At 37.3% G+C, this 14,634-nt stretch overlaps 1 protein-coding gene across 6 annotated transcripts in view; it reads right to left on the reverse strand.

Moving 5' to 3' along the window:
• TRIP4 (thyroid hormone receptor interactor 4) overlaps positions 1-14,634 on the reverse strand; it is an 83,321-nt gene that overhangs the window by 22,028 nt on the left and 46,659 nt on the right. For all 6 annotated transcript variants that reach the window (XM_042988647.1, XM_042988646.1, XM_042988645.1 and 3 more), the window contains 4 exons: positions 10,410-10,536; positions 6,809-6,996; positions 2,799-2,923; positions 1,335-1,426 (listed from right to left, as the gene is read on the reverse strand). In XM_042988647.1, the coding sequence (XP_042844581.1) occupies positions 1,335-1,426; positions 2,799-2,923; positions 6,809-6,996; positions 10,410-10,536 (532 nt within the window). The remainder of the gene's footprint in view (positions 1-1,334; positions 1,427-2,798; positions 2,924-6,808; positions 6,997-10,409; positions 10,537-14,634) is intronic.

Below are 14,634 nucleotides of genomic sequence, written 5' to 3' on the forward strand. Positions count from 1 at the left end.
ATGTCCATGGTTTTGCCTAGGTCTGAATTAGGTAGTAAGGTTCAGAACAAAAGGCTAGGGGTCAAATCCATGCCAAAATGCATGCATTGTACTCCTATACATAAAGTAATCAGAGAAGAGCTAAGGAGATAATCCACAAGAAAATGAAAGAAAACTAGAGGGATAATTACTGGCTAAAATCTGTGAGGAAAGGGTAGAGAGGGTAACATAGATAGGATCAGGTTGGTTTTTTAAGTTATTTATTTATTTACTTATTTAGAAAGAGAGAGAGAGAGAGAGAGAGAGAGAGAGCGTGAGCATGTGCGCTTGCATGAGCTCACAAGCAGGAGAGGGGCAGAGACAGGAAAGAAATCCCAAGCAGGATCCACACTGCCAGCGCAGAACCCCGTCAGAGCAGAGCCTGATGCGGGGCTCAAGCCCACAAACTGCGAGATCATGACCTAAGCCAAAATCAAGAGTCAGACGCTCAACTGACTGAACCACCCAGGCTCCCTAATAGGAGTTTTTACAACAGTAATAATGTTATCAAAAGGCAAATAGATCTGGAAAACAAAGGGTTTACTGAGAAAAATCAAGCTGAAAAACATTTTCCTAAGTACAGTGGTTGCCTAAAGCAATTGTTGAAAGTACAGGAAAACCATACTGTTAGGTAAGACTCTACAGGCTTCAAGGATAGACTTTGCCATTTTGGATTCTGCTAGTCTGAGTCTAAACATACAGCTCTAAAATTTCAGGCGTTCTCCAATGAAGCTAAAGTCTTTCGGCTCCCTCTGCTGCTCAAAAATGAAATCTAGTTATGTCAGTTCAACCTTCAATGATCAAAAGAAATAAAAATACATACCTACACATGTGTGCACATACTCCCTCGCATATACACTCCCCAAATATGGCACAGTCCAGGCAATCAGAAATCAGAATTCAAACTTACCTGCCTATCATGAATTCTCTGGCTTGAACCAAATCTTCCACAATAATAACAAATCCTATCATCCTCACCACCTAATTGAAACAATTCAAAGGATAATGGAGGGTTTCTTTACCAAAAGCAGCAAAGTTTTATGAAAGGTGAGGACTCTTTATTTGTTAGCCTGACTGGGGAAATAGCTTTTTATGCAGAAATGTACATGTATTAGAAACCAGAACAATCACCAGTTTTTCTGTTTCTGCACTGGTCTTGTATCTGTCCAGTATTTCCCTATGAAAAGATTATCCTCACATGTCTAAATTCAGTTGCTATCACCTTACTATCAGCACGATATTCTGTATTGAAGGATTTACAAGTCAACTATGGTGGCAAACTAAGCATGTGTCCAAGAGAAGTATACTTTACCCACCTGTTCCTTAAACTGCTTCTGGGACAAGCAGTCAATGAGGTCCACACAGCCCAGAAGACAACCTGATGGATAGTCGTTGGGAAATTCCACATCTGAATCAAGAATAAGAGAAGCATCAGCTATATCTCCTTTTTGTTCCCCTGAAACTCACAAATCTGTTTCCAATTCTGAACAAATCACTATCTCTATTACCTACTGTAGACACAGAAAAACAATGAGGTTTTTATTTAGCACAAGTGTTTGCATTTTAGCAACAAATTTAGTGAGTGTCTGGCATAGTCCACTATCTACATTCTAAGCTATAAAAAAAATTACCCTTACACCATCAAAGTTCAAGGACCCTACAACTTCACTCCAAAAAAAGTTCAAGGACCCTACAACTTCACTCCAAAAAAAATCATTCCACCTATACTCAATTGGATTAACCTGGAGTTTGGTGGCGATGGGTTTTGGAAACAAGCTACAGCTGTGAAGAGAAAAACCAAAAAGTGTAGTAAAACATTTAAGAATGACAGAACACAGGGGGGGAGAGAGAGAGCAAAAAAAAGAATGACAGAACATAAATTTAAAACAAGCTAGTCATATCAGTCAAAACATTGTGCTTTTAAGGAAACAAGCACCTTTGATTCCTCAAGTTTTGGTTTCCTTAAAACTTTTAAAGGTAGTTCTATAATCATCCTCTCATTCTACCTTCAAAGCAAGTGTATGAGTTAGGTAAGAGGAAGAAAAACAAGACATCTAAGAGTCAGAAACAGTTTTTTTGGATCCAAATATGATGTGCTTGGGGGTAATTCCCAAAATATAATGGTTAAGTCAACCAACTCTGACCTGTCCAAATCCCATAGCAGATGTTTATTTGGGTCAGTCCCCTCAAAAAATTCTTATTGTGGTTGTTCTTCCCAATCTAAAGATCCCAAAGTTTATAAAAGTCATTATACTCTCACAGTTAAAAATTTTTTAAAAAAGAAAATATTCTTAAATTAAAACTAGTTGGTTGATTTCTGGTCTTGGGAACTGATAGGCGTATTTTTTAATGTTTATTTATTTATTTTGAAAGAGAGAGACAGCAGGTGTGAGCAAGGGAGGGCAGAGAGAAAGGGAGAGACAGAAAGAATGCCAAGCAGGCTAGTCGCTGCCAGAGCAGAGCCCGATGTGGGGGCTGAACCCACGAACGGTGAGATCATGACCTGAGCTGAAATCAAGAGTCAGATGCTTAACTGACTGAGCCAGCCATGCGCCCTGGGAACTAATATTTTTATTTGCACTGTTTGATGAATGAATGCTTTGAACATGTGCCCAGGTTTGCCACTAAACAAACAAACGTACACAAAGATTAAAGTCCCTCTCATCTACTTCCCTCTCCCAAAAAAAAAAAAAAAAAGTCAGAGGAGGAAGGGGGTGAAAGAAGATGAACTTCTTTCCTTTCCATCAAGTAATACTGAATGGAGAATATATGTCTGTCACCTTTCCCACGAAGAAGACGATATGTAGTCTGGAGTTCTGAGACTTCTTGAGGGGAGGGTCTTTTGGCTGTGGCTGCTATCCAAAGACGTCCTCTGTGAGGAGTGTACCAACTTCTGCCCTCCACCCTTAAAAAAATTACAAATTTAGTAGAAAGGATCTAAATTCTAGTGTCCCAGAGGATCTCATCTAATATAGCAAATCACCCGGCTAAACCAAGAGATCTATAGAAGATATCTCACAAAGAGGGGTATTTTGTGTGAAAAACATAATTATAACACAATACCCTTAAATGGAGTATGAACCCTGTTCTCTAGCTTTTCCTATCATCAGAATAAAGACAATGATCTCTTTCAGGTCCTATTTTTAACTCCATCTCTGTAAGTCAGACTTGTATCTTTCACTAGCCTTGTGACTTCCACCATTTAAATCTTACACTTTTAAGGCATCCAAACTGTTCCACAAAAAGGAAATCCTTGATGTTCTTTGAGTCACAGGCTAACTTTTTCTTGGAAGATTTGTTAATTGTTTTCTAACCTAACAGAAAAATCTTCACCAACACACAAATCTCTAAGAATAGTACTTTTATAGTTGTCACTTTATAGAATTTAAGTAAATAAAAATGTTTATCATCTTCACTCTTTAAATTGCAACCATATTCATTTATATTTTCTAAGTATTTTATAAAGGATTATGTTCTTTGTAAATAATTAAACAACTTGACTAGTTTGAAAGAATCTTTAGGTGGAATAACAATGCATCCAAGAGAACTTAATTACTCTCCAAGGATTACAAAAAGATATTCCTGGGGGATGGGATGTTGGGCAAAATGAGTGAAGGAGAAAGGGAGATACAGGACTCCAGTTATAGAATGAGTTAAGTCATGGTAATAAAAAGCACAGCATAACGAATAAAATGATATTATAATAGCAATGTAACGGGACAGATGGTAGCTATACTTATGGTGAACACAGCATAATGTATATAAACTTGTCAAATCACTAAGCTGTCTACCTGCAACTAATGTAACATTGTGTGTCAACTATACTCAAAAAATAAATAAGTAAAAAGAAAAAAAAAGGATGTTTCTCTTTTCCAATCAAATAAAATACCTTGATAATATACTGCTATTACACTATTCTTACAATGGGAAATACGGAATTTCTCCTATCCTTCATTTTCCAATATAGATGAACTGAAATAGTGCCAGGCACATACATAGCAGGTGATCAAAAAATGAAGAACTAATCAGTATCGTTCTTCCCTCCACACCAAATAATCTGAAGGGTTATTGGGAAAATGGTCTCACAAATGTGGCAGAATCATTCATTTTATTTCTGTGGGATTCATGATTGTGAGCTGGATGTTGCTCATCTGTTCTTTTCAGTAACAAAATCTGAAGAATATAGATCCAAAACAGGAGAGAAATGTAAACATTCTGATTCTCTCAGCAGAAAGCGAGCTGTTTAGTTTTCTGCTTTGGAAGAGGGAAAAGACACCCAAATTGTAGAAAACTGAGTAAGAACAGATACCTGAGGGTCTAGTTGCCCTGGAGCAGAAGCAGATTCACATGCATTTGTTCTAATGGCATCACACACATGAACTAAAAAGCAATTACAAACCAAAGCAAGAAGACCTAACCTTCAAGAAGGGAGAAAAATGACAATGCACCGTAATGAAAGAAGGAAATCACAGCTAATAATGAATACACCAAAGTAGAAATGATTGATACTAAATGCCAATAAAAAATTTTCTTTCAGAAGACAAATGACTGAAACTTACACAGTAAGACTGGAAAAAACCACTAAAAACTTGAACTTAAGTTCCATCTCTGCCACTAACTAGCTTTTAATTCAGAGAAAGCTACTTTATCTATAAAGTGTCCTTACGTAAGTGTCCTCATTTGTGCAAGACTGTAATAATACTGGCCTTATCTATTTTATAGAGCTACTGCTGCTTTTAGAACTGTAAAAATTTATTTAAGTATATTACTACTGTTATGAGTTAGGACACTGTCAGGCATAGTAAATTCTAATAGATAAAATAAAAAGGAACAAAAAGATATCTGCATCTTCAAATTCACTGCAATATTATTTATAATAGCCAAGATATGGAAACAACCAAATGCCCACTGATGGATGAATGGATCAAGAAAATGTGGTATATATACATAATGGAATATTATTCACCCATAAAAATAAAGGAAATCCTGCCATTTTATTTACAACAGACCTTGATGGCATTGTGCCAAATCAGACAAAAAGACAAATACTGTATGATCTCACTTATATGCAGAATCTGAAAAAACACAAACTCATAGATAGAAAATAGTGGTGGTTGCCAGAGGTAAATGGGTAAAAATAGTCAAAACTTTGAGGCATTAGATAAGTAAGTCCTGCGGAAGTAATGTACAGCATGGTGACTATAGTTAACAATATTGTGCTGTATATTTAAAAGCTGCTAAGGGAATAGATCTTAAAAGTTCTCACAACAAGAAACAAAAAATTTGTGACTATGTGAGGTAAAGGATATTAACTAAACTTACTGAGGCAGCCATTTAAAAATATATACATATATCAAATCATTATGTTGATACCTTAAACTAATACAATGTTATTTGTTAATTACATTGTATTAAAACTGGAAAAAAAGGGAAAGCGAGTATGTTGTAATGATAAGTGAAAGAAGTAAAATACTAAATATATTTTATTACCTCACTATATAACAGCACAGGAAAATAAATATAAATAAGCCCTCTAAAATTCTAAAAGTAGGTGTTTCTAAGTGGTGGGATTATAGGCGATCTTTCTCTTTCTAGCTACTTCACCGTATTTTCCAATTTTCTATTTATATTTATAAAAGCAAACTATTTTTTTTTATTTTTTTTAAAGATTTTATTTTTAAGTAACTTTATACCCAACGTGGGGCTCTAACTTACAACCCCAAGATCAAGAGTCACATGCTCTACCAACTGAGCCAGCCAGATGCACTGAAAAAAATATTTTTTAAAATTGAATTGAGAAGCGGGGCACCTGGGTGGCTTAGTTGGTTGAACGTCCAACTTTAGCTCAGGTCATGATCTCATGGTTCGTGAGTTCAAGCCCCACATCCGGCATGGTGCTGTCAGTGCGGAGCCTGCTTCAGATCCTCTGTCCTTCTCTCTGCCCCTCCCCCGCTTGAGCTCTCTCAAAAATAAATAAAAAACTTAAAATAAAATAGGGGCACCTGGGTGGCTCAGTCAGTTAAGTGTCTGACTTCAGCTCAGGTTATGATCTCACAGTTTGTGGGATAGGGTCCTGCACTGAAGCTCAGAGGCTGGAGCCTGCTTCAGATTCTGTGTCTCCCTCTCTCTCTCTGTCCCTCCCTGGTTCACACTCTTTCTCAAAAATAAACAAACCTTAAAAAAAATTTTTTAATAAAAAAATTAAAAAATAAAATAAAATTGAATTGAGAAGAAACACGAAACCATAGAACATTAAGTTCTAACCATCATGAATAGGTACAACCACTCAACCTTGTAATAAAGCGACTTAACTCTTAAATCCCCCATTTTTCTAGACAAGTAGTTTTTCATATGATTAGTCAGATTAGTACATAAATATATGAAAGAAAAAAACACAGTTGGGCTGTTGTCTTAAAAACATTAATAAATAGCCATAAAAACTGCATTTCAAATAAGATCAAACCATTAATGTTGCTGAATACTATATTCCAAAGGCAAAGCCAAGAGAAGTTTTGTCCAGAGACTTCATTCTGAAGATGGAAAAACTGGTATTTTATTCCTTTTTTATGACTAGGATCCTTAGCCTTTCTAACCTCAGGTTTTTTTTAAGCTATTCAGTAAAAACACTACTACCAAATCAGTAACATGAATATACTGCTTAAAGTTCTATGTGCTGAAGAGTATTATAAATCGTCACTATATTGGGGAAAATGAATTCTAATCCATAATTCTAAATCAAGTTTGTGTCACTGTAAAATCTTCCACTGGCAAGATTCATTTCTGTCCTTACCTTTTGATCCCTCTGACAAGCAGAGAAGCCCAGGGCTGATGCATAGAGAGGCACCAGCCACCATCAAAGCCTTCCTGAAATTCTTGGTCCTGGATTCGCAACTGGTGCCGATAGGAGTTCAATTCTAGTTCCGATCCTCCTGAATGGAAAGCCTTCTTCTGTGAGGCTGCACCTGTCTGGTCTATCCACTACACAAAAAAAAAACCAAATATACAGTTCTGTCTGACAAGGCAAGAACCGGGGGTAGGTATACAAAATGAGATGAATGTTAACAATGAGGAAATCATGGCACATTTTCTTAAAGTTTATCCCACCTTTGTTTGAAACAAGGACATAAGAGGTGTAGGTATAAATTCAGAAGGAGTTGTAGATATGATAACAAGGTCCTATCTTAAAAGATAATTAGAATGCTGAAATCTCCATACGTAGATTCCTAATTCCAGCAAAAATACAACAAGCAGACCAGGTATAAGGTCTATAATTACTTCTACTGTAAACTTATTAATGATCCATAATGGATTCTGGACAATTTCCCAACATAACTGCATTAAATGAAGGTTCCAAATTTTGGTCCACACACCTTTCATGTGCTTAAAGGCAGAGTCATATGCTGGGACCGTGATAAAGCCAATCAGATGCTATCAGGGGCAGTAGTTATGATTGTTGGATGCAAGACATACTCTCTTACCCTGAAAGGAACAACCTGTCTCTTACAGAAAGGATGGAGAATTACTGAAACAAGCCCCCCATTACATGAAGAGAAGAGAAAATTATAGGACAATGGTAATATAGAAAACTGATGTGTCCTGGCAGTTCTGTCACAGAATGACAAAGATTCATGTTTGTTCCAGAACAAGAAGACTGAAAGTCTTCAAAATTGAAGCAAAAAAAAAAAAAAAAAAAAAAAAAAAAAAGGTCTTTATTAAGATGAAGTTTTTGGTTAGTTGTCTTAATTTTTTGACTTGTTTGATAATTTATAGGGGGAAAAAACTAGAGTGGTAGTTTAGAGACTCTAAGCAATCATTTAACCTCTAAAGGTTTCAGTTTTCTCAATTATAAAATGATGGGGTTGGACTAAATTGATCTTTAAGAATCTTAATGTAATATAATTTTATGACTCTAATCAACTGCTTTATATCTTAAAAAAAACACAAACATTTATTCAGTACTTGACCATGTAAAAAGCACATCAAGTATAAAAAGGGTACAGTTCTTTCTTTCAAAGCACTTATGATCCTAGTAGAAGAAAAACACATAAATAGCTAACCAAAATATAAAGCAAAATTAAGTAAATACTACCTGGGGATAGAAGCCCTTAACTGGGAATATAGAGGAAGGACTCATCCATTACAGGGGAAATAAGTGATTTCATAAACATGTTGGTACTTGAACAATTCTGAGGTCCACATTCACTGTTTTATCTCTACTACAGTTATAGTTTATATTACCTGTTTCTCTATTCCCACATCCACTTTCTCAAATTAACCTCTTATCTTTCACTGATATTATTACAGAGCCTGCTAACTGGTCTCATCTACATTTTTAGCCTTTAAGTAACTCTCTACTGTCCTAGTAGTGTTACTACACTAACCTGGGCCCTCATCAGCTTCCCAATATACTACTGCAATAACCTTAGCAAATTCCCTGCTTTAGTCTTACTCCTCCCTCGAATCTCTGTACAGGCATGGAAGTCATGCCAATCTTCAACTAAAATTCTTTAAGGACTTCTCTTTGCCTACTTTGAAATAAAACCAAACTCCTTAGCATGAGACATAAGGCCTTTCATGGTAAGATGCTGCCTACTGTTCTGGGTTGAGTAGTATCCCCCCCTAAAATTTACATCTACCCAGAACCCATGAAAGTGACCTTATGTGGAAATAGTTTTGCAGATGTAATCAAATTAAGATTAGGTCATACTGGGTTAGGGTGGACCCCAAATCCAATGACTGCTGTCCTTATGAAAAAAAAAGAACACATAGACAAAAACAGGGAAGAAGACCATGTGAAGACGAAGGCAGACATTTCAATGATCCCACTATAAACCAAGGGATGCCTGGGGCCAGGAGAAGCTCAAATAGGCAAGGAAGCATTCTCCTATAGAGCCTTTGCGGGGAATGTGTGGGCCTGCCAACGTCTTGATTTTGGTGTTAAGGAACTGTGAAAGAATAAATTGCTGTTGTCTTAAGCCAACTAGTTGTGATACTTTGTTATGGTTGCCCTAGGAAACTAATACACCCACTAGTCCATCTCAACTTTTTTTTTCATCTTAGCTTCTAACAATACTTAATTACCTCTGGTTCTACCAAACCTACAATACTCCTAAACTGCTGAACCTTTGTAAATGAATTTCCTGGAATTTTCTCCCTAGATTTGTCTCCTTGGAAATTGTTATTCATCCTGTAAGTCTTCTCTCAAACACTATTTCTTTCGTGACTCCTAGAGTGTTTATGAACACTTTCCTGAAGTCCTACTCTATGCACAACATGTGTCTATCATTGCACTTTTTTTTTAATTGAAGTAGAATTAACATATAGTATTATATGCAACTATCTTAAGGAATTCAAATTATTTGTATTCAAACATGTTTCCCCACTAAGTCTTTAAGGATAGGAGCTGGGCCTTTACCTTTTAATTTTCTAGCACCTGGCAAAGAAGCTGGCATGTGTAAAGTGCTGAACAAGTACCTACAGTTAGGCTGTTTAAAGCACTGCTCTGACTGCATCTCTTTGCGGAAGAACCTTCTATGGCACACATTTATATACAAAATAAAAATATGAAAAATTTCTAAACATTTAAACATTTTAGTGATTTGGTTCTACCTACCTAACCTTAGTCTGTTTCTCAGGATAATCCCTTTGATAACCACTATCTATGCAGCCTACATTCATTTTTCCATAAATATACAGGCCATGCTTTCATGTACCCATGCTTTATTCCTACAGTTCAGTCTGCTTGGAATGTTTTCAGTCTGCTTGGAATGTTTTTTTCCCCACCATCCCCAAACACCCATTTTCTTGGATATTTCCTTTTAATGAATGTAGCTTCCCTATTAAAGCTTCTTTTATTCTCAACTGGAAGTGGTACTTCCCTTCTCTGGGTTTCCACCATACTTTATTTATATCTCTATTTGTATTAGAACTGCTTATGTGATTTTTTTCTCCCTACTGGTCTATGAGTTCTTTGAGGATAGAAGCAACATACAGTTTGTCACTTACTATCATGATAGCACATAATAGATGCTCAATGATATGATGGAAAAATGAATGACAACAATGAACATATTAATTTAAAACACCACTCTATGGGACTACTCATATTCTATAAAAGGTAGAGAAAGAACATCAACAAAAGAACCATGGGATTATTGTCTCAATCTCTTACTTAACAAAACCCTCTCTTGGGAAATACTCAGAAGATAATACAGGCCAACTTGTAAGAAGTATTGCAAAAAAATGGAAAAAACTGGGGACAGAAAATAAGGTCGGTGGGTGTATTGAAAAAGCACACTGATATCTAAAGCCTATGAAAGAGGCACACTTGAAAGGAGAAATATTGGGGCCCAAACTCCTCTCATTACCAGTTACAGCAAAGGTCCACTAACCTGGGGAGGGGACTGGTACAGGTTGGGATTCACCAGAACTCCCAAAGGCTCGTCAGAAGATCTATCCAATTTGGTGAGTGGTTGGTTCAAGGTTCCATTGGCAATTGCCTGTATTGTCTCATCTAGTCTGTGATGACAAACCAAAGGATGAAATAATTGGTAAAGTTCTATGCTCAGAATATCCTTACTTACCACAACATAAAATCCTTCAACAATGAGAAAATTTGAAATTCAAAGAGGGGTCCATGGATGAACTTTCCTACTCCCCATCACCAACTTCCTTCTCTTCACTCCAAGAACCCTAAGGAATATGAATTAGTAAAAGTTCCAGAACACTAAGAAAATAGGTAGGGCACACTACAATCATTCATCTGTTTAACAGGATTACTAAAAATGCCAACATTAGAACAGCTGCCTAGAAATAGTCTGACCTACAGCAGAGTATTTATCCTATAGCTGCCTATTTACTCAACACATTCCATTACTCCTGTGCACACTCAGGAGGCCCTCTCCACTCCTCCAGGCTGACCTAGATTCTATCCTTGTTTCAAGGTCCAGAAGTTGTAGTAAGGTCCTCTACTGGCCCAGCACAAAAGTGCTTACTCCTTTCTCTGAAGTCCTATAGCACCTACTATTTAAATAGTCATCGGGGTGCCTGGGTGGCTCAGTCGCTTAAGGGTCCAACTTCAGGTTGAGATCAGGTCATGATATCACGGTTTGTGGGTTCAATACCCACATTGGGCTCTGTGCTGACAGCTCAGAGCCTGGAGCCTGCTTTGGATTCTTTGTCTCCCTCTCTGTCCCTCCCCACTCATGCCCTGTCTCTCTCTCTCTCAAAAATGAATACATATTGAAAAATATTTTAAAAAACAAACAGCAGATACATCCCATGTTATCCTGTGCCCATGGTTTGCTATTTATTTTGGCTCTAAATTTACAAAAGAATGTGATGATTTCCATTTAAAGACTGTAGAACTAATCCTAGGGTAGTAGGAGATCACAGATCTTAGAGGAACTGTATCTTATTCTATCCAGTACCTCTACATTACCTACTGCTATACTCCATGTCCCTGCCAGATGCTTGACAAATGTTTATGGATAATGATAATTCTGAGGCACAACATAATGAAAGGATTTTACCAGTAGAAAAGACCAAAGATATTTGTTAGGAACCTTTTATACGCAAGGCGACTTAAATAAGGTATGGAAAACATGGTTCTTGCCTTCAAGAAGCTTTGACTCTAAATGGCAGGTTTAAGATAGCTATGAAGATGATGAACAAAACATGGAAGGATGTAGTGCTACTATGAGAGAGTTATTACAATGATTATTATTATAATCCCATGTGTTGTACCAAGTAGGTAGATATTTCAAAGGCAAAGATTGTGGGAGAGATTTCCAAACCAAGGAAAAAGCAGAAACACAACAGGTATAAAGCTAAAAAAGAAAGAGAGAGATAAAGAAAGAAGAAAAAAACCAAGAATTTTGAGGGAAGAGGGGAGTCTAAATAAAATAGGGTGGGGACAGTGGGATCTGAAGAAGGAAATAATTTTGAAATATAATAAATGGTAAACGTACCTACAACTCTAGAACCTATACAAGAAGCAATACAAGTAGCTAATCAGTACATTTTTAGAATGTTCAGACTTACCAGCATACAACCAAAGCAAAGACATATAAATAAAAATTTTCACAAAATAAATACAATTTTTCATATGTGAGAAGAGCAAATATTTTTTTTAAATGTTGAGAAGGGGATGAAGAAACTAGTATCTTACTACCTGGTTATAGCTGGTAAGTCAAAAAGTATGCATAATTTAAGATACAATTTGAGATACTGTCCAATTTAACTTCTAAAGGGCTGTATGTACTTTTTATTGAACATAAAAATAACTTGTTATTATAAAGGTAATTTATAACTGGAAAATACAAATTATGGGAAAAAAAAGAAAAATTCCTAAACCCATCACCAAAAAATAATTTTACTTTTTTTTCTTTATGTTTACGTATCACATACGTAATAGGTAAGAACAAACAATTATTTTGAAGCTAGTGGTAGAATTTCTTTTATGGAGAGGACAACCTTTGTTTAGGAAAATTCTACAATGGATTTGGCAGATCCGAAAGAGGAGGCCAAAACTGAACCTTGTGGAAAGCATTACTATGTTTACCAATATCCAATTGTGGGGGTGGGGGGGGAAGGGGGGAGAGAAAGAGAGAGAAAGAGGGGTGGGGAGAGGATGAGAAGAGAAAGGAGGGATGGGGAGGGAGGGAGACAAAGAGGGAAGGAGGAAGAGAGAGGGAGAGAGAATGAGGGGAAGGGAGAAAATGAAAGAGAAGGGGAAGGGGAAGGGGATGGGGATGGAGGGGGAGACAGAAAGGGAGAGAGAGAGAAAGGGGGTGGAGAGGGAAAGGGAGAGAGGAAGAGAGAGAAAGAAATAGAAAGGGGGGTGGAGAGGGAGGGAGGAAGAGAGAGAGAAAGAGAGAGACAGATATACAGACACCATTTCCAAAACAAAAAACAGGAAGATCCTGTGCTTTCTTTTCAGTGCTATGCTGGAGCCAATACACATGTCTCTGAACTCTATGTTCAGTGACTTCATGTTGGTAACTTGAAATTGGCCATGATGGGAATTTTTCATGAGACTTTATTTCTTAGGGCAGTTTTAGGTTCACAGCAAAACTGAACAGAAGGTTCACACATTTCTCATATGCTCCCTGACTCCACACATCCATACCTTGCCATTATCAGCCATTCCTCACTTGAGTAGTAGTACATTTGTTAAAATTAATCAACCTACACTGACACATTGTCACCCAAAATCCATAATTTACATTAGGGTTTACTCTTGGCATTGAGGCTGTACCATTTTAATAGTCCCATCCACAGTAAGAGAGCATATTCATTTTCCTATACTCACAGACTATGCATGTAGTATTTTGTATATATGTATTTTTTATTTCAGCCAATTTAATGATACATTGTTTTAAAATCTCCATTTCCCTTATAACTAGTTGAACATTTTATTTATTTATTTATTGCTTAAAGTTTTATTTAAGTCATCTGTACACCCAAGATGGGACTTGAGCCCACAACCCCAAGATCAAGAGTCACATGCTCTTCTGACTGAGCCAGCCATATGCCCCTAGTTGAACTTTTAAAAAAAAATTTTTTTTGATGTTTATTTATTTTTGAGAGAGAGACAGAATGCGAGTGGGGAGGGGCAGAGAGAGAGGGAGACACAGAATCCGAAGCAGGCTCTAGGCTCTGAGGTGTCAGCACAGAGCCTGACACATGGCTCGAACTCACAAGCTGTGAGATCGTGACCTGAGCTGAAGTCAGACACTCAACCGACTGAGCCACCCAGGCGCCCCAGTAGTTGAACATTTTTTTTTAATTTCTATTGGCCGGGAGGCCTGGGTGGCCCAGTCGGTTAAGTGTCCGACTTCAGCTCAGGTCATGATCTCATGGTCTGTGAGCTCAAGCCCCGCATCAGGCTCTGTGCTGACAGCTTGGAGCCTCCTTTGGATTCTGTGTCTTCCTCTCTCTCTGTCCCTCCCCTGCTTATACTATCTCTCTCTCTCTCAAAAATAAAGAAACATTTAAAAAAAAATTTTTTTTTAATTTCTATTGGTCATTTGTATTTCTTCACCTGTAAATGGTCCTTAGGCTTCGCTCGTCTTTCTACTGGATTGTTTGTTATGTTTTGTTTTAATTTGCAGGTCTTTACATACTATAGATCTTCCTCTTCTGACTTAAAAATGTTTAAAATGTTCTCTCAGCTTGGTAGCATTTTTTTACTTTATTTAAAATATCTCGTCTTAGGGGTACCTGGGTGGCTAAATTGGTTGAGCTTCCGACTTCAGCTTAGGTTATGATCTCACAGTTGTGCAGTAGAGCCTCGCATAGGGCTCTGTGGTGACAGCTCAGAGCCTGGAGCCTGGAGCCTAGAGCCTGGAGCCTGGAGCCTGGAGTCTGCTTCGGATTCTGTGTCTTCCTCTCTCTCTGCCCCTCCCCCACTCACACTCTTTATCTCTCAAAAAAATAAATAACATTAAAACATTTTTTTGACATCTCGTCTTTTTGTCTTCTGGGTTGTGTATTTTGCTTAGAAAGAGCTATGGGACGCCTGGGTGGCTCACACAGCTAAGTGTTGGACTCTTGATCTCAGGTCAGGTTATGGTCTCATGGTTCATGGGATGGAGCCCTGAGTCCCTGAGTCAG

Source organism: Panthera tigris, chromosome B3 (assembly GCF_018350195.1).
Source record: "Panthera tigris isolate Pti1 chromosome B3, P.tigris_Pti1_mat1.1, whole genome shotgun sequence".
In the NCBI taxonomy this organism is placed as follows: Eukaryota; Metazoa; Chordata; class Mammalia; order Carnivora; family Felidae; genus Panthera; species Panthera tigris.